The sequence below is a fragment of the Neophocaena asiaeorientalis genome, unplaced genomic scaffold, assembly GCF_003031525.2.
Source record: "Neophocaena asiaeorientalis asiaeorientalis breed wild unplaced genomic scaffold, Neophocaena_asiaeorientalis_V1.1 scaffold149, whole genome shotgun sequence".
Classification (NCBI taxonomy): Eukaryota; Metazoa; Chordata; class Mammalia; order Artiodactyla; family Phocoenidae; genus Neophocaena; species Neophocaena asiaeorientalis.
The window spans coordinates 1658384-1679142 of NW_020174442.1; the positions used below are offsets into that span (position 1 = coordinate 1658384).

Consider the following 20759-nt stretch of genomic DNA (forward strand, 5'->3'; position numbering starts at 1 on the left):
CAAGTACCTGGTGCATAGCTTTGGCCGCTAGACTGTTATCTTCAACAGAATTACTAATAACTGGTCACAAATCCTGCTAAGAGATGTTATTTCACTTACTGGATATGTACATAAAAAAATTAATCCTCCAGTTAACCGTCTGGAGGATTCTTGGTAATGAGGGTTCAAAGGTGATTAAAGTACCTTTCCCAACAAATCTAGTAATGACATATTATCAGTGAATAGATTAACAGCCTATAAAAATTTGATTCCTGAGTTACACATAAACACGTTTAATTAAAAGATAACTGGAGAAATGTCAAAACCAAATATGAACAAAGCAACACTTCAAACGTCAACAATGAACGGTAAACTTCATATAAAGCAACACTAACCAAATTCATAATTAGAATCAGTCAGTATACTAATAATTCGAATCATTTTTACTCCTCCAAAGCTCACGCTGGGAAGTTTTCAAAATTTATTTAATGGTGACTAAGAAAAAGATGAATTAAAAGTATCAAAACCAAGACTGACAATCAATGTGAGAAAATAGGAGGATTTTCACTAATTACAAGACCTGTGGGATTACACTCAGTGGCTGACATGAGCACATACTTTATATGGCAGATGCTGCTCTATTTTAAGTACATACTGATATATGGAGCCATGCCAGGGTCCAGCGTTGTAATCATGCTTTCTACTGAATGTTTTGTTTTATCAAGCACAGATTTCACCACAGGGTTCCCAGCCACACCCTGCACAGAACAAATTCACATGTAAATACTCATTCTAAGCAAAGAACACCATGATTACTGGATGGTGAGGGAAAAAAAAAATTCTTTTAAGTTTCCAATGCATTGCAGACCTATACTTTTGTAAAATATAAGAAAACTAAGGTTATGGCAATGTCAAATTGCTATGAAATTTCAAAATGCTTCCTCTCAATTTCTCTTCTCATCTCATCATAGATTGACAGCAATCTACTGACCCCACTTCGAGCAACACTGGCCTGGGAAGTATGTTTATTGTATATATATGTATGTGTGTATGTATATATGTTTATTTCATTTCTATGTATACCTATATTTTTATTTCATTTCATTACTATTTATTTATTTATCTATATAAAAGACTAGGCAAAACTTGTCCATCAAGGTCCCAAATAAAGACTGTAATTGGATGTCTCCGAAGACTCATATTTTGTTCCCTAATGTAAAAATAAAAACAGTAAAAACATTTCTTATCTTTATTTCCCAGGGTTACTTATTACCTTAATATATAATACTCTGTTCTATGAAAGTTTCTTTTGTCCTACTTCCTATTTGTTTTGTTCCCAAATTCTCCCATTTAATAAAGCCAGACCTAGTCCTCTGAATTCCTAAAACCACACTATTAGACAGAAGGAACCAGATCTGAGTATTTCCTTCCATCCATGCTTCTTCCACAGTCAAAGAGACTTAGAGATGGCATCTGGCCAACAGGCCATGATTCCACCTGTCCCAACCTACTATTAAACTAAGGAGATTCAGAAAAACAGACGAGTTCATAACACTGATATTTAAGACTGTCCACCCATCTTATGCTGAATATTAGAAGAGTTATTTACAAGATCTGTAGGGTTGAACTGAGTATTACAACTGGTAACTGACATGCTGACACATGCTCTTAACGAGGAAAAGAAGTGACAGTCTCTACATAAAGAAGACCTTTAAAAAGCACAAAGTGATATAAAGAAGCTTAGAAAAATGCCACCTTTCTGATACATAAAACTCAAATGCTGTAAATCAGTTTAACCAGCTACCAATTTAAAAATATGTTTAATGTGTAATTAAATTGCAGCCAAACTCTCAGAATGTTGAGGGGAACTTGACAAAGCGATTCTAAAATTCATTAAGAAAAATAAATAGAAAAGACCAGCAAAGAAAAATTTTGAAGAGAAAACAGCAAACTTACACAACCAAATGCTGATCTGCCTTTATGAATGCAGAGACTCAGAACTGACTTTTCTGTCTGACTCGTCTATGAATACTCTTCATCCCCACCTCAGCACAGAGTAGGCTTTCAATAAATATTAGTGTAATAAATAAAGTTACAATAATTAAAATAGTGTGGTACTGTTGCAAGGACAGGCAAAGCAGTGAAATAAAATACAGAGCGCAGAAACTGAGGTTAACACACAATTTAGTAACTAAGGTAAAGGTAACATATCACATCACTGGGATATGATTTTGGAACAGTCGATTAAGTGGCTGGAAAAAAATTAAGTTTGACTTCTACCTCATATAATATAGTAAAGTAAGTATCAGCTATATCAACTTGGTAAGTAAAAAAAATGAAACCACAAGAAAATTAGAAGGAATCATAAAAAAATAATTATCATATAATAGAGTAGGTAAATGTCATTTTTAACATTTAAAAAAATTGAAAAAAAAATTGATAGAAATGATTCCCCAAAATTTAGAAGGCTTTGTGTCAATAAAGCATAATAAAGTTGAAATGTAAGATAAAAATGGAGGCTACTGCAACATATGATAGCATATAATAAAATATTCTTCTTACATTAAGAGTTCTTATCAATTCATTAAAAAAGAAAATCATCCCAATTCAAAACTGAGCAAAGAACAAGAATATAGACTTCACAAAATAAAAATACAAATGGCCAAAAATCACATTAAAAAAAGTTCAAACTGAGTAACAAAGAAATGCAAATTTAAACAAGGTATTATTTTTTTGCCTATCAAATTAGAAAATACTACATTTCAATTAATAAAATCACTGCTGGCAAATGAATGATGTTATGACAGTGTATCTTGGTATAACCTTCCCGGAGAGCAATATGTATCAGTAATTTTTAAAATGTCCACACTGACATTTACCAAGAATTAACTCTGATAAAACAGAGATGCACATAAACATTGGCATACAAGAGTGCTCATCATAATTTAATTAATAAGAATTACAATTAGAAAATGCCAGTAACAGGTAAGTGAAATAAAACATGGGAAATAAATGCAATGACATGTTGGACAAAGTAGCCTGAAGAATTATAGCTGGGAAGATGTTCATGATACACGCTAGGTAAAGACAACAAAATTGTGTCCATGTGTCACTACTCCAGTTGGCTTTTCACTAAAAAAGAGATACATTTACATAGATACGCGCATCCAAAAGACAGAGGAACTATAGAAAATGTGTAATAAGAATAAAAGGTATTTTAATTTTTCCTTACACCTCTTTGTATTTTCAAAATTCTCTCTAATGAATATCTGTTAGTTTTATAATTAAAAAATTAAACGTGATTTTTAAAGTAAACACCCCTTACCTTAATGAAACCCCAGAGTCCACCAGCAGATGCTTCATCCTGCCCTCTACCAATTCTAGGATCTTCTTGCTGCTCTGGAAAAGTTATGGCTGATGTGGTTCCAGTTCCCTGTGCCAGAGATGTCAAACCAGCTTGCTGAGTAATGGGAGTTGGCAAAATACCTAGTCAGTGGCAAAAATGTTAATATATGTAATTTATTCCATAAACTATTTCCTATAAAAAGAAGATACAACATATGAGATGAGTAGTTCAAAACAGCTTAATAATGTAACTATATACTCAGGCATTTCAACACTGAGATATGAGCTCAAAGAATCACCTAAACCTTTATAAAATATACAAAATTCCAAAGAAGAAATTTCTTTCCCTCTTCATAAGCTTACACCAAGTGCCCTGAAAATGGACAGAAAATATACATCCAAAAAGTACTTCATGTCTGCCCTATGAGCACTTGGATGCAGACAGCTATAGTTTGAATCTCTTTAAAGCATAAAAATAGCTGATATGAGCACTCAAGCCCATCATACAAAAAGCATGTAAAAATTAGTAAACATATCCACATACCCTATTTTAACTCAAAAAAAAAATTCACATACACTTGGGTGTCATACTTGTACTCTCGAAAAATCTTTACTTGTTAAGGTAGACAAGCCAAGTTGGATTATAAAATCACGACAAAATTGTTTCTTTTCCTAAAATGAGAAACAATAGGCAGAATATGACAGGATGAAGTTTTGATACTGATTTCCAATAACCATTCCTGGGAAGTCAAAAAAGTAGGTGTAACTGACCTAGAAAATAAAATAGTCCAATTCCACCAACTTATGGCACATATACTTATTTGTTTTTGAACTTTTACCTGGCTAAATAAAACTACTCCCTGGACCATTCAGTCCTAATAATTTTTTAAGTAAAGCTTTTAAAAAAACTCTCAGACTTCACCTTGATGTTTCTCTATAACTGCACAAAATGTTAGGACAAAATTTTCGAATTCTGACATTCCACATACTAATCATGTACTAAGTTTTATATCATATACAAATCATATATTAAGTAACATCAGCTTTATTTTAATAATTTAAATGAAAACAGGAAGCTCTGGAGATCAAGGAAAAGGGAATGAAACATTCATGCACAGTAACAGGACCCCTCATACACTGCTGGTGAGAAAGTAAAATGGTGCAGCTGCTTTGGAAAATAGTCTGGTAGCTGTTCAAAAGTCAGCAATTCTGACATGCACCCCAGTGTTCACAGCACAGCACTATCTACAACAGCCAAGACATGGAAGCAACCTGAATGTCCATCAACAAATGAATGGAGATATATATATATACACACATACATGTACAATGGAACGTTACTCAGCCATAAAAAAGAATGAAATACTGCCATCTGCAGCAACATGGATGTACCTAGAGATTATCAACTAAGTGATGTAAGTCAGACAAAGACAAGTATCATATGGTATCACTTATATGTGGAATCTAAAAAATGGTGCAAATGAACTTATTTACAAAACAGAAATAGACTCACAGACATACAAAAAAACCTTATGTTTATCAAAGGAGAAGGAGGTGGGTAAATTAGGAGTTTGGGATTAACAGATACACACTACTATATATAAAACAGATAAACAACAAGGACCTACTGTATAGCACATGGAACTCTACTCAATATCTTGTAATAACCTATAATGGAAAAGAATCTGAAAAAGAATATAGATATATGTATAACTGAATAACTATGCTGTACACCTGAAACTAACACAATGTTATAAAGCAACTATACTTCAATTAAAAAAAAAAAAAAAACCCTCCAGGAAAAAAAAAAAAGCAATTCTGCACCTAGGTATAAACCCAAGAGAAATGAAAACATGTTCACATAAAACCTTGCACACAAAGGTTCACAGAATCAGTATTCACAATAGGCAAAAAGTGCAAACAACCCAAGAGTTTATCAACTGATGAAATGCATAAACACAACGTGGTATATCCATACAATGGAATATTATTCAGTCTTAAAAGGGAAGTTCTGACACATGCTACAACATAGATGGATCTTGAAAATATTACACTAAGTCACAAAAGACACATATTATGAGTCCATTTATATGAACTGTTCAAAATAAGCAAATTCATAGAAACAGAAAGTAGATTAGTGGTTCTGAGAGCCATGAGGATTGGGAGGAAGTAGGGAGTGACAGCTAATAGGTATGGGGTTTCTTTTGGGCTGATTAAAAGGTTCTAAAATTGATTTTGGTGATGGCTGCACAACTCGATAAATACAGTAACAACTATTAAACTGTACACATGAAAGGGTTCAATTGTATGTGAATTATACCTTAATAAAGCTGTTAAAAAAATAAATAAAACATTCACCATAACCACTTGTTTCAAAGTATCAGTGAGAGAGAGAATTACCTGTCACCGGAGGTGCAGAAAAAGACGGCATCAGGGGTGTTTGGGGAGCTCTTCCTGCATGTCCTCGTGTAATGTCATAGGCTGAGCCGACAGAGAATCCTGATGTGGGAGGACCCGAAGCGGGGGCAGATAAGAGAGTGTTTGGGGCAGAAGTGGAAGGTGGGAAGTGGGATAAAGGAGGGTTACTGAAGGCAGCAGCAGTTGGTGGAGAAACATGAGGTGGTAAAGAGGTAATGAGTGGAGGACCAGAAGGAACCGGTGAAGGAGGCACAAAGGGCAAGGGTGGCGAAGGCCTCACGGGAGGCAGGGACTGCTGAGGGGTGGAGAACGTGTGTGGCGGCGGGGGCTGCACAGAGGACACGCTTGGAGAAGAGAAAGCGCTGGCCGCAGCTAGAAAAAGGAGGGCAGGAAAAAAATGCGTCAGTGAAATGTTTTTCACTTGGTTTTCAAAGTGTCTCATTACTGTCTTCTTGGAAAATTTTAAAATTTAACAGACCCTATCCCAAGAGTTATTTTTAAATGTGTGATGTGAAATATACGACTATGACTGAGTGCAAATGACTTTCAACTCCCATCAGTAAAAGCAGCAGATATGTAAAATTAAGTTATGGTATTGCAGACCTTTGTGTTTTTGTTTGTTTTGACATGCTTTTAATAAAATAAAGCCGTTTTTCATCCCTGCTGATATGAGCATAAAACCTCACAATTTAAGGCTCAAACTTTGGTCAGAAGGTTAATCACCACAAAGTCACAGAACATTAGACAAAGCTAACACATACTTTTTAGGATATCTCTGTCATAACAAAGAAGATTTCTAGTCAGTATGAACATAAAAAATGAAAGTTAGGATAAAGCAAAACATATATGTTTTCTGTCTTTGGGCTTAAATTAAAAAAGGTATCTCCCTTCATCCTGGCAAAGATTACAGAATTTTTAATATACAGGCACACCTCATTTTATTTTGCTCCGCTTTACAAATTGAAGGGTTGTGGCAACCCTTGTGTCAAGCAAGTCTATCGGCACCATTTTTCCCAACAGCATTTGTTCTTCGTGTCTCTGTGTGACATTTTGGTAACTCCCACATTTCAAACTTTTTCATTATCATTATATTTGTTATGGTGATCTGTGATCTTTGATGTTACTAATGCAAAAAGATGACAACTCGCTAAAAGCTCAGATGATGAGCAGCATTTTTAGGCAATACTTTAGCAAAGTTTTTACTTAAGGTACGTACATTCTTTTTTTTGACATAATACATTACACACTTAACAAACTGCAGTATAGTGTAACCATAGTTTTTATATGCACTGGGAAACAAAAAAATTCATGTGACTCACTTTATTGCAATATTCACTTCATTGTAGTGGTCTGGAACTGAACTCACAGTATGTCTGAGGTATGCCTCTATGCTTTTTTTAAATGACTCTGAGAAAAGATAACAGGATCTTGACTAACCTCAAAACATACTGATGCTAGACAACTGCACGTACCTAAAGGGGCTGGGGGGGAAGACGGCTGTGCCGCTGTGGCAGCGACAGCCAGTCCTGCTGAACTTGGTGGAGGAGTCCCAGGTGGTGTTGTCTCTATTCCACTCTCTTCCATCATTTTTCTTCAATTACGGTAAAACTGTAAAAATATTAAAATGTAATAAATATTACACAGTAATAAAAAGTATATTTTTAAACCTTGTATAGTTAGAGAATAGTTTTTTAAAATGATCAACAGACAGATGTCTGTCTTTACTGTTTATAATGCCACTTATCTCCAGGTGAAGGGTTTGTCAAAATTCCTAAGGAAATAGTCTGTGAGAATATTTAGCGTGCAAACAATCTGAAACATTTTCATACACCTACTCCATTACTGAGAAATAATTTTACGTTAACTAAGTAATTAATTACCCAATATATTTCAAATAGTAAATTACTAATTTAATTTCTGCCACATGAATGCATGGTAGATTTATATCTAGATTCCAGTCACTATTACTTTTAAAATAAAAATAAGTTATTTAAAGTATTCTTGAAACACTTCCTCTCTCCTCATTAAGCAGTGGACGAGGGCTACTCTTTACTGTGCTCAATTCCCAGGTTTTCTTAGTTTACATTCTAAAATGTGCCCCATAATGGCTAAATGATATGTCTTGGGTTTTAGAAAATTTAACTGTAGCAAAAATGCCGCTAGATAGCATTTCGACCTAACAGTCAAAAATGGGTTACAAAATGTGGGAAAACTTCCTTAAAAATTACCAATTTTCAAGCCTGCCTCAAGTATAAAATCAAAACTTCTAAACCTACCAATTAAGTTTTTGAAGTTTTTACTCATTTAACAAATATTCAGTAACGGTCAACCACTTGCCAAGCACTGTACTGATGCCTCTGGAAATACAGTGTAAGCAAAACAAACGGGATACTTAAAGTCCAGTCCGGGAGACAGTCAAACAATGACAGCAACATAACAATGAACTATAGCCTGAATGATGTGCTCTGAGAGCAGGAACAATTCTGCTCGCTGGGAATACGGTTTTGACTTGCGGACAGAAGAGGATTCCCCAAGGAAGTCACATATAAGCTGAGATCTGAGGGACGATCAGAATTTAATTAGGCAAGGGAAAGGAGCTAAAGAGGGCACATGCCAGAAAAAGTGAATACAGAGAAGGTATAAAGGCCCTGGAAGGTTGAGGGACATTGACACATTCAAGAAAACGCATGCAGCAGAAAGGAATAATGAGGACCGGAGACATGGAGAGGAACTCAGACTGCGCTGACACGTATAAGCCAAATTAAAGAGTCGGGTCTTTTAAGAACAGAAAGTCACTGTGGGGCATTCAAACTGGGAATGACATATTGGGTCTTTTCACTTTTTTGAAGAAATTTCAGATTCACAAGAAGATGCCAAAATACAGCAGACTTCATGAGTACCTTAAACCCAGTTTCTGCCAATGATGGCATCCTACGTAACTAGACTACGGCAATAAAGCCCAGGAAATTAACACTGGCACAATGCAAGTAACTGAACTACAGACCTCATTTGGATTTCACCTGTTTTTACATTCGTGTGTGTGCGTGTGTGTGTGCGTGTGTGTGGTTCTATGAAGTTTCACCATATGCACTGACTCGTGTAGCTACCACCACAATCAGGACACAGAACTGCTCCATCACCCCAGAGAAACTCCCACATGCTGCTCCTTGGTCGCACCCTCTCATCAACGATAAGCTCTGGCAACCGACCGTTCTCTACCATTTTCTCATTTCATGAATGTTACGTAAATAGAATCATACAGCACACAACCTTTCGAGACTGGCTTTCTTCACTCCACAGAATGCTCTTAAGATCCATCCAAATTGTTGGATATGTCAATGGCTGGTTCTTTACTGCTGAAGAGTATTCCATTTTATAGTTGTACCACTGTTTGCTTACCCATTTATTTGCTGAAGGACATTCAGGCTGATTCCAGCTTTTGGCCATTCATATTTGTGTTTTGGAAAAATTCCTCTGACCACAGTATGCAGTTTGTGCCACAGGGCAGTCAGAGTAGATGCAGAGAGAGACCATTAAGAAGGATATAGAAGTAGTTCAAATAACATCCTAGGTTAGTGATTCTCAAATGGGGAGTGGAGGAGGGTGATTCTGCCCCTCTCCCCCGCAAGGGTCATTTGGCAATGTCTGGAGACATATTTGGTTGTCAGAACTAGGGGGTATTACTGGTATCTAGTAGGTAAAGGCTGGGGATACTGCTAAAAATCCTACAATTCACAGGATGCCCCCACAAGAATGAGTTATCTGGCCCCAGACTAAGGTGATGATAGTGGAGATGGAGAGAGTGGATAGACTCAAGAAATGTTTAGGTGGTTAACACTCAGTGACTGACTGGATATGGAGTCCAGCAGGGGGAGAGGCATGACTTGCACAACTGGAGAGATGGTGGTGCCATTCAGTAAGACAGGGAACACTGGAGGAGGTCAAGGTGTATGTCTGACATCCTGGGAGAGGAGGGATTATGCAGTATTTAATACTGGACATGCTAAGTTCAAGCTCCTTGAAACGTCCAAGTACCGGTGACTTGGTCTGCAGCTCAGCAACCACATAAATGTGGGCTTCAACAGTTTACTGATAGTCTCTAAAGTCATGTGCTGAAAAGAGATTATATGAGAAGATCAGGAGAAAAAAGAAGATGGCCCAACGAACCCTTGAGGAAGAGCCCAGGAAAAAAAAAAAAAAGCCTGCAGAGAAGAATGAAAGACCAGAAAGATAGGAAGAAAACCAGGAGGCTGTGGTGTCCAAAAGCCAGAGAAGAGTGTTTCAAGTTAGGAATGGGCAACAGTATCAAATGCTACAGAAAAGACAAATAGGATGATACATGAAAAAGTCAACAGATTTGCTAAACTGGAGATAAAACTTAGTGAGAGCCGTTTCCATAGAAGGAGTGGGGACAGAAGCCAATTTCAACTGGACTGAGGTGTGTGAGGTGAAGCAAATACGTACAACACTTTCAAAAAGTTCTGTTGTGAATGTAGAGGAAAGATCTATGGCAGTAAGTAGAAAACAGGTATCCAAGGAAGCAAAATCCTTTCATTCAATACCTACAGATGAAGATAATCAGGGACAGAATGGCCTTCTGGGGGCTTTATCACTCCCTGATAAAACTACCTCTTTTCTTCATCTCATTTTTCTACTGGTTATTCATCTTCCTCCTACAGATGCTACCAATTCTCACAGTAATTAGTAGAAATCATATTTAAACATAAATATTAATGAGTGCATTTGCAAAAGAACCTGTACAATGAATACAACCCATAAAATGGAATAATTGGTCAATTTCTTTCTGTCTTTAAAAGCCATACTATTTGAGAATTGGCTTAATGACAATATTGGGTAAATTCTGGATGCATAAACATAATACCTTTTACTAAAGAAAAGCTCTTGTGATAAAAGTAACAGCAAAATGTCAGAGTTGGTAAAGGTTCTAGTGCTCATTCTCGACACAAAAAGGATATTAATGTATCAGCATCAAAGAAAAAGTGATGGGAAAAAAAGTGACGGAAATGGCTTGGAAAATTGAGTCCTCAGTCTCTGGACCGACCCTGATCTTCCAATTTGCTTGTGTCTTGGTTCTTCTGTTAGAAAAAGTAGGTGGCTACTTATAAAGATACAAGAAAAGGTTTGATAAATGTAAAAGCTTGTTAAAAGCGATTATTATTGTTGATTACCGGTTCAAAAGATAATCTCTACTACCCTTTAGTGAGCACTGCTACAGGAAGGTCTGAGTTTTGTCTCTGCATTCCCACTTCTTATCCCAAAATAACTTCCATAAACGTTCACTGACAAAATAGCAGCTGTACAGGGAAAAGACTGGAATGCCAAAATGCGTCACGTTCGCAGAAATCTACATGTTGTCTCTTAAAATAACTACTTGGAATGACAAAAACTCTCTTGGATTGGACAAATTCTGCCAATCTACAGAACAGGCTATCCGGCAAACTCGCCCGAAGCAGTTCCCAGGAACGAACAAAGAGACAGCACAGTGCAAAAGCCCTCTGGAGCGGCGCTAGGTACCGATGGGGGAACCCACGGGAAAGGAACCTACATCCCATTGCCCGTCCCCGTCTGCTGACCTAGGAGTCTCCCAGGCGGTAGCGGCCTCCCCGCAAGCTCTGCCACGTCTCCAGGCCGGGCTGGGCCGAGCTAAGGTCAATGGGCTCCTGCCTCCTTATCTCCCCTCCGGCCAGCGCGGTGGAAGGTGGGGCCAAACATCCCGGGGCGCCGGCGCCGGTCCCGGAACTAGAGCAAAGTGCCGGATAAGACCCCCGGGCCGCACCCACCGTGTAAGCCGCGGCGGGAACGGCTTGCCTCTCGAAGCGCACCCTGAACCCTGCATGCACCCACGGCCCGCGCCCGGACTGCACGACGGCGGAACTCCCAAACTACCCTCGCTCTCGGGGCGCCTGCCGGCCCGCCCACCTCGCACCACGGCGCCCCTGGGCGCCGGTTTGGGAGCCCGCGTCCCGTCCGGTCGCCCGCATACACCCGCGTTACTGCCAGGCTGACGCTCACCTGCGGGCCGGAGAGAGTGTCTGCGTGGCAGTGAAAAGCTGGGACTACGGAGGCTGAGCTGTAGGACTACGACTACGACAAGACGAGCAAGATGCAAGCAACCGCTCGCCGCGCACGCCCCCACCTCCAAGATGGCCACCGTAGGTGCACTTCCCTGCGCTGCCACGTCGGCCGCGCGCCGCCCCGCCCCGCGCCCCGCCCCGTCTCGTTCGCCCGGAGCCCCGACCCGTGGCCGCAAATTTAACCTGCTGGAGTACTTAGGGCCAAAGATCATCCTGCTCGCAGTGCTGCCCAGCTCTAGGAGCATTCTCCAGCAGGGCTGCCCAACTTTCCACGCCGCAACCTCCGTACGCGAGAATGGAACCCTTGTTACCGGGTGTAGCTCACTTACTCTGTGCCGTGGCCGCCCGCGGGGATGACGATGAACCAGCCCGGGTCGTCCAGTCCAGTCCCCGCCTCCAGGAAGGACCTTGCTCCGGAAACAGGAGACTTATCCTATGTATTTTCAAAGATTTCCAAATAATAGCGGTTGCATCAAGAAAGAGAGATAACACGGTGGCAGCTACCATACTGATTTCCCCCCCGAAGTTCATGGATTACACATTCTTTTTTTTTAATGGAAAACCAAAGATTATCCACTTTCTTAAGTTTACGTGCTGCACTTAAAACAGTTCCTGAAAGTCGGTGCTCAATAATGTACACTAAATAAATCAATGAATAGAGTGCAATGGAGGAATATAAAGAATTTGCAATCAGAAGTCCTGTTTAGGTCCAGGAGTGCCCTAATGCCACTTGAGCAGTCATGGGACCTTGTATAGGTCACTTATTCTCCCTAAGTCTCAATATTCCATCTGTAAGATAGGAATAATATTGTTTGCCATCTCTAATCAAGCAGGTAACAGTTAAAATAAGACATACGAAAGCACTTGTTAAACTGAGAGGTAAACACATGAAAAACTTGTTTTTATTGTTCCCAAATTCCTTCAGGAACTCATTTGTAGATTTAGCATTAATATAATATCCCGGACTTGACAGCTGAAAGCATTTAAAAATTCCAATACCTCACTGAAATGTTAATACTATTTAACTATGCCCTAACTTCAGACAAAATGATTTGCAGCTGCAGTGGGTTCTTATCCCACCCACTGAGAATGTGTGTAGATGGCTGTCTAGGTTACTCGCCAGAAAGTGCTGTTTGGGTTGGTGTTGAAAATAGTTACCATCTCTGTCCTCTTTGGTCTACACCCTTAATAGCTATGAGAACTGTTCCTTTCTTCATTCATTCAGCAAATATTTATTAATGGCTGCAACGTGCTGAGCATCAGTACTGGAAATGTAGCGATGAACAAGACAGGCAAGATCCTTACACTGAGAGGCCGATCTTCTCACAGGAGAGGCAGGCCATGAGCAGGAAAATAAAAGAACTAAGTACTGTTTGTGATGGGCACTTTGAGGAAAGTCAATAGGGTGATTATTATTGACAGTAATTGGGGTAGGCCACTTTGGATAGGACAGATGTGCAAGGCTTCTCTGAGGAGGTGCGATTTGAGTACAGATCATAAGGAAGCAGCCCTGTGGTTCTCTGAACAGAAGGAAGAGCGTGCAAAGGCTCTGAGGGAGGGTGACTGGCAAACTTGCAGAAGAAGAAGGAAAGCGGGACTGAGAGGGTGGTAAGAAATGAGGTCCGAGAGATAGCCGGGCCAAATCGTAGCCAGCCTTGTAGGCCATCTTAAGGCCTTTGGGTTATATTGAGAGAAATGAGCAGCAGGTGGAAGGTATTGAGCAGAGGAGAGACAAGACTTGACTTCAGTTTTCAATCATATTCTGATTGCTGCCTGGACTGTAGGCAGGTGCAAAGACTAAAGCAGAGTGATCGTAATGAGATGATGGTGCCTTAGAGGAACTAATGGGATGAGGGCAGAGCGGGTACATGGTGTGGACATATTTTGAAGGTTAAGCTGTCATGATTTACTGATCGATTGGATGTGGCTGTATTAGTTTCCTAAGACTGCCAAAAAAAAATTACCACAACTGGTTGGCTAAAAGCAACAGAAATTGGGCTTCCCTGGTGGTGCAGTGGTTGAGAGTCTGCCTGCCGATACAGGGGACACAGGTTCGTGCCCTGGTCTGGGAAGATCCCACATGCCGTGGAGCGGCTGGGCCCGTGAGCCATGGCCACTGGGCCTGTGCGTCCGGAGCCTGTGCTCCGCAACGGGAGAGGCCACAACAGTGAGAGGCCCGCGTACCACAAAATAAATAAATAAATAAATAAAGGCAACAGAAATTTATTCTCACACAGTTCTAGAGACCAGAAGTCCAAACTCAAGGGTCAGCAGGGCCTCTCTGAAGGCTCTAGGACAGCATCCTTCCTTGCCTCTTCTAGCTTCAGGGGAGCCAGATGTTCTTTGACTTGTGCCAGCCTAACTCCAATTTCTGCCTTTATGTCCACATGGCCTCCTCTCCTGTGTCTCTGTGTCTCAAATCCCCCTCTGCCTTTCTTTTATAAACATGCCTGTCACTGCATTTAGGGCCCACCCTAAATCCACAATAATCTCATCTCAAGACCCTTGAGGATCTAGACCCTATTTCTAAATAAGGTCCTATTAACAAGTTCCAGGTGGATGCGTCTTTTTTGTGAAGAACACTGTTCTACCCACTTACATGGGTCATGAGAAACAGGAGTCAACCAAATAAGCAGGATTATAAAATAGGTTTTGAAGTTAACCTTGAATTGCATTTATAAATTGTTTTACTCATCATGTCTCATTTAAACTTCAAAACAACTTTGTGTGGCAGGTATTATTATTATTCCAATATAAGAAATAAGAAAATTAAGGGTCTGAGAATTGTGTGTAGGCCTGGAATTAGAACCCAGAATTCTTCAGCTATACCCCAGATTCTTGCCTGCTTTTGGGGTGGTGGGGTAAGAAGATATGTTCTTAGACGGAGGGCATTGAGGGGAGTCAATGGAAGATTATAGCTTAATGACAGACCTACTTAGGTTTTTTGGTTTTAGCTAGCAGAACTCATCAAATTTTTTTGTACAGGAAGTCTCTAACACATAATAGAGTTCATTTCTGAGCTACAGTGCTTTAGTGGAATTTTGCTTTTATTGCTCAAAACCAGAGGCCAACAAAATTATTTCCTACTTGAGGCTTTTTTCAGCTCAATTTGTAGTTAATAGATCCATTCTTAAATAGCCTTAAAACAGTCCATAAAGTTTGTACTATTCATATGAATATTGATGTGTTTATCTCCAGGTGGAGAGGAGACCAGGCTGAGGCTCTGAGCGTCTGCAGCATAACCGGGACTAGAGGCAGAGCTGAATCTGTTTGAGAGACCATGGGCTCTGCTGAGAGAACAGTCAGTGAGTTATACAATCAGAAAGGACACATCAGCAGATGCGTCAAGGGTACCGGCTCATGCATAGAGATCAGGGGCTCATACCCACATCCAACTCCTGCAAAGAGGAGATGTAAGTTCCTTTGGCACCTAGGAAGGAGGAGGATGGTTGTCCCAAACACTGCATGGGACATACCTGTACTAAGATATTATTCATTGTTTAGCTGGAATTCAACTTTAGGAGGAAAGCAAGCCATGACCGAGAGTCTGAGAGGCAATGTAGTGTAGATTAGGACACAGATATTGGTACCAGATGCCCTGGATTTGAATCCTGACTACACGTGCTAGGTCAACAGCTAGCCTTGGGCACGTCACTTAAACTCACTGTGTCTTGATTTTTTTCACCTATAGAATGAGAATTATACTAATACTTACCTCATAGTTTTGTTGTTGTTGTTTCTTGGGTTTTGTTTTTTTTTAAATTTATTTTATTTTTGGCTGTGTAGGTCTTCGTTGCTGCACGCGGGCTTTCTCTAGTTGTGGCGTGCAGGGGCTACTCTTCGTTGTGGTGTGTGGGCTTCTTATTGCGGTGACTTCTCTTGTTGCGGAGCAGGGGCTCTAGGTGCCTGGGCTTCAGTAGTTGTGGCTCGCGGGCTCTAGAGCGCAGGCTCAGTAGTTGTGGCACATGGGCTTAGTTACTCTGCGGCCTGTGGGATCTTCCCAGACCAGGGATCGAACCCATGTCTCCTGTATTGGCAGGCGGATTCTTAACCACTGCACCACCAGGGAAGCCCCTTACCTCATAGTTTTTTTATTTGTGGATTGAATAACTGAATATGTGTGAAGTGCTGAGAATAATGCCTAAATCACAGTATTCTCTAGATAAGTGTTAAGAGTTAATAGTCTCTATATATTTTTTGACTTTTAAATTGCCTAAATATTCACCTGACAATGACTGTTTTAAACCAAAAAGATTTTTATTTAGGTGGGTCTGAGTTGTAATTTCCAAATAAAGTTTTTATATGCTTCTTTGTTTGTTTTCAACGACAGAAAATTTTGTTTAGTTTTAAACAGAGTGACAACCTCTTGATTTGCCCAGGACACTCCCAATTTACTGCCATATTCTCAGCATAATTATTAAAAGCACCCACCTTTTACTCTCAAAAGTGTTCCAATTTGGACAATAAATCTTGTGCTTATCCTAGTTACAGAGATATTAAGATACTCTCGGGCTTCCCTGGTGGCACAGTGGTTGAGAATCTGCCTACCGATGCAGGGGACATGGGCTCGAGCCCTAGTCTGGGAAGATCCCACATGCCGCAGAGCAACTAGGCCCGTGAGCCACAACTACTGAGCCTGCGCATCTGGAGCCTGTGCTCTGCAGCAAGAGAGGCTGCGATAGTGAGAGGCACGCGCACCACGATGAAGAGTAGCCCCCGCTTGCCACAACTAGAGAAAGCCCTCGCACAGAAACAAAGACCCAACACAGCAAAAATAAATAAATAAATAAACTCCTACCCCTAACATCTTCTTTAAAAAAGAAAAAAAAAATTTACTCTCTTTGCACATGTGAGTTATAGTGTGGAAATGTCAGTACCTGCTCCTCACCTGAACACACGTAATTATCATTACCAGAGTCCCCTACAGTTTGCTTCAAAAAACTAACTTATCTTTCTAAAATATGGATTTATAAAAACACTCTGACTCCTCATTGCCTGCATGGTAAAATCTTAAAAACTCAACTTATCCTTATTTTCTAGACTCTTCTCCTCTTCCTGCATCTTCCTCCGTATTCTCCAGGCACCAGCCTCAAGGATATGCCCCCTCCTGAAACCATGTGCCTTTGCTCTGATCAGTCCCTCTGCCTGAAATGCGTTTTCCCTTTCCACCAAATGAGGAATCCTCATTTTTCAAGGACCAGCTCAAAGTTTTCTTCCATTATAAACCTTCGTGCGTTGCATTTTTGTTGATTTTGTCTATATTCACTGTTCATTTATAAGCTCCTTGACGGCAATAACTTTGTCTTTAAAATCCCAATATATTCACATGTTTACATAGAGTGACATGTTATCTGCAGACAGTGACATTTTTACTTCTTCTTTTCCAACCTGGATTCCTTTTCTTTCTTTTTCTTCTCTGATTGCTGTGGCTAGGACTTCCAAAACTATGTTGAATAAAAGTGGAGAGAGTGGACATCCTTATCTTGTTCCTGACCTTAGAGGAAACGCTTTCAGTTTTTCACCATTGAAAATAATGTTTGCTGTGGGTTTGTCATATATGGCCTTTATTATGTTGAGGTATGTTCCCTCTATGTCCACTTTCTGGAGAGTTTTTATCATAAATGGGTGTTGAATTTTGTCAAAAGCTTTTTCTGCATCTATTGAGATGATCATATGGTTTTTATCCTTCTGCTTGTTAATGTGGTGTATCACATTGATTGATTTACGTATGTTGAAGAATCCTGTATCCCTGGGATAAATCATGGCGTATGATCCTTTTAATGTGTTGTTGCATTTGGTTTGCCAGTATTTTGTTGAGGATTTTTGCATCTACGTTCATCAGTGATATTGGCCTGTAATTTTCTTTTTTTGTGTGATATCTTTGTCTGGCTTTGGTTTTGGGGTGATGGTGGCCTCGTAGAGTGAGCTTGGAAGTGTTCCTTCCTCTGCAGTTTTTTGGAAGAGTTTCAGAATGGTAGGTGTTAAACCCCCAACAGCCAAAGCAATCTTGAGAAAGGAAAACAGAGCTGGAGGAATCAGGCTCCCTGACTTCAGACTATACTATTTTGATGACTGTAGCTTTGTAGTATGTATGGCACTGGCACAAAAACAGAAATATAGATCAATGGAACAGGATAGAAAGTCCAGAGATAAACCCATGCACCTATGGTCACCTAATCTATGACAAAATAGGCAAGAATATACAATGGAGAAAAGACAGTCTCTTCAATAAGTGGTGCTGGGAAAACTGGACAGCTACATGTAAAAGAATGAAATCAGAACATTCTATAACACCATACACAAAAATAAACTCAAAATAGGTTAAAGACCTAAATGTAAGACTGGACACTATAACACCTTTAGAGGAAAACATAGGCAGAACACTCTTTAACATAAATTGCAGCAAGATCTTTTTCAATCCACCTCCTAGAGTAATGAAAATAAAATCAAAAATAAACAAATGGGACCTAATTAAACCTAAAAGCTTTTGCACAGCAGAGGAAACCATAAACAAAACAAAAAGACAACCCTCAGAATGGGAGAAAATATTTGCAAACAAATCAACTGACAAGGGATTAATCTCCGAAATATACAAACAGCTTATGCAGCTCAATATCAAAAAAAACAAACAACCTATCAAAAAATGGGCAAAAGATCTAAATAGATATATCTCCAAAGAATACATACAGGGTTAGCTAAAAGGCACATGAAAAGATGCTCAACATCACTAATTATTAGAGAAATGCAAATCAAAACTACAATGAGGTATCACCTCATGCCAGTCAGAATGGCCATCATCAAAAAATCTACAAGCAAGAAAGAAAAATATCATATGATATCGCTTATATGTGTAATCTAAAAAACAAAATGGTACAAACGAACTTATCTACAAAACAAAAATAGAGTTACAGATGTAGAAAACACACTTATGGTTACCAGGCAGTAAGAGGGGGGAGGGATAAATTAGGAGATCAGGATGGATGTATACACACTACTATATATAAAATAGATAACTAATAAAGACGTACTGTATAGCACAGAGAACTCTACTCAATACTCTATAATGGTCTATATGGGAAAAGAATCTAAAAAAGAGTAGATATATATATATATATGGATACATATAACTGCTTCACTTTGCTGTACAGCAGAAAGTAACACAACATTGTAAATCAACTATACTCCAATAAAATTTTTTTTAAAAAATCCCTACAAACAGTAAATGCTGGAGAGGGTGTGGAGAAAAGAGAACCCTCTTACACTGTTGGTGGGAATGTAAATTGGTACAGCCACTGTGGAGAACAGTATGGAGGTTCTTTTAAAAACTAAAATTATAGAGCTACCGTATTATCCAGCAATCCCACTCCTGGGCATATATCCAGAGAAAACCATAATTTGAAAAGGTACATGTATCCCAATGTTCATTGCAGCACTATTTACAATAGCCAGGACATGGAAGCAACCTAAATGTCCATCGACAGATGTACGGATAAAGAAGATGTGGCACATATATACAATGGAATATTACTCAGCCATAAATAAAGAATGAAATAATGCCATTTGCAGCAACATGGATGGACCTCGAGATTATCATACTAAGTGAAGTAAGTCAGACAAAGAAAGACAAACATCATATGATATCGCTTATATGTGGACTCTAAAAAAATGAAATAGAGTTACAGATGTAGAAAACAAACTTATGGTAAGAGGGGGAGGGATAAATTGGGAGATTGGAATTGACATATACACACTACTATATATATAATAGATAACTAATAAGGACCTACTGTATAGCACAGGGAACTCTACTCAGTACTCTTTAATGACCTATATGGGAATAGAATCGAAAAACGAGTGGATATATGTATATGTATAACTGATTCACTTTGCTGTACAGCAGCGACTAACACAACATTGTAAATCATCTATAATCCAATAAAAATTAATTTAAAAAACAAATGTTTATATGAGTATTCTATGAACATTTTTTAATTGATTTGAACTTTCTGTGAAGGTCCATGTGTAGAACACACACTGCAAAAAGTACTTAAAATCATCTTTTTTTTTCTCCCCTAAATATTATTTTGCTAAAAGTAATCATGTCGGTGGCTGAGCAAATATGCTTCCTTTGGAAAATTTGAAATTTTACTTTGAACAAGAAACCATGCAACTGAAATGAGTTATCTGGCAAAAACAAGAACAAAAACAAAAAACACAATGATAATATGCAGTAACATATTACAAAGGATTCTAATTTTTTTCTAGACTTTTTTTTTCTTACAAAGTTTAGTTTGCATAATTTTAACTAAGTGTTCCCGAAGCATAATAACTCCTAAATATTTATACCTGTAGTATTGATTCTCAAGTCTTTGGATTTACAGAACACTCCACTTTTCCCCTCTAGGTTTTATATCATAGTTTAGAAAAGAAAAGGAAATATAAAACAGTTGTTCTTACAAGCACATTCATTTTCAAACAATGTTTAAAACTCAGAACTTGTATTCATTCTTTTGGCAATTCAGCATTTTCTCTAAGGCTTACAATTGAAATTTTGGGAAGACAGCCTAGGAGATTAATGACTCCAGTTCACATACCACATACCAACCCAACTGCATGTACACAGCCATTTGGTGTCTTCCCACTTGCACTTCTCTTAGAACTGCTGCTGAGCAGGTCATCAGGGTAACGTGGAAAATGCACTAGCTTAGAAATCTAATACTGCCATTAATTAGCAGTGCAACTCTGGAGTTACCTTCCCTGCACTTCAATTTCTTCCCCTGACAAGTGAAGGATAGATAAGTGATTTCCATACCGGATGTTAATTATGGTTGGCTTCCTAACAACACAAGAAAAGAAACTGATAAGACATTGTACTTACCAACATAGATGAAAAGTCCTAGATGAAATGTTAGAAGATGGAAT

At 39.0% G+C, this 20759-nt stretch overlaps 1 protein-coding gene across 2 annotated transcripts in view; it reads right to left on the bottom strand.

Moving 5' to 3' along the window:
- Positions 1 to 12103, bottom strand: part of PRRC1 (proline rich coiled-coil 1) — a 41983-nt gene extending 29880 nt beyond the window's left edge. Inside the window, exons 1-5 of one of the 2 annotated variants that reach the window (XM_024757180.1) lie at positions 12021 to 12103; positions 7215 to 7350; positions 5725 to 6114; positions 3305 to 3465; positions 635 to 737 (exon numbers count right to left, since the gene is read on the bottom strand). In XM_024757180.1, coding sequence (XP_024612948.1) covers positions 635 to 737; positions 3305 to 3465; positions 5725 to 6114; positions 7215 to 7329 — 769 coding nt within the window. In that variant the 5' untranslated portion in view covers positions 7330 to 7350; positions 12021 to 12103. Of the gene's footprint in view, positions 1 to 634; positions 738 to 3304; positions 3466 to 5724; positions 6115 to 7214; positions 7351 to 11775; positions 11912 to 12020 lie in introns of those variants that run through there. The other variant, XM_024757179.1, reaches the window with a different exon arrangement.
- Between the last annotated feature and the right edge of the window lie 8656 nt (positions 12104 to 20759).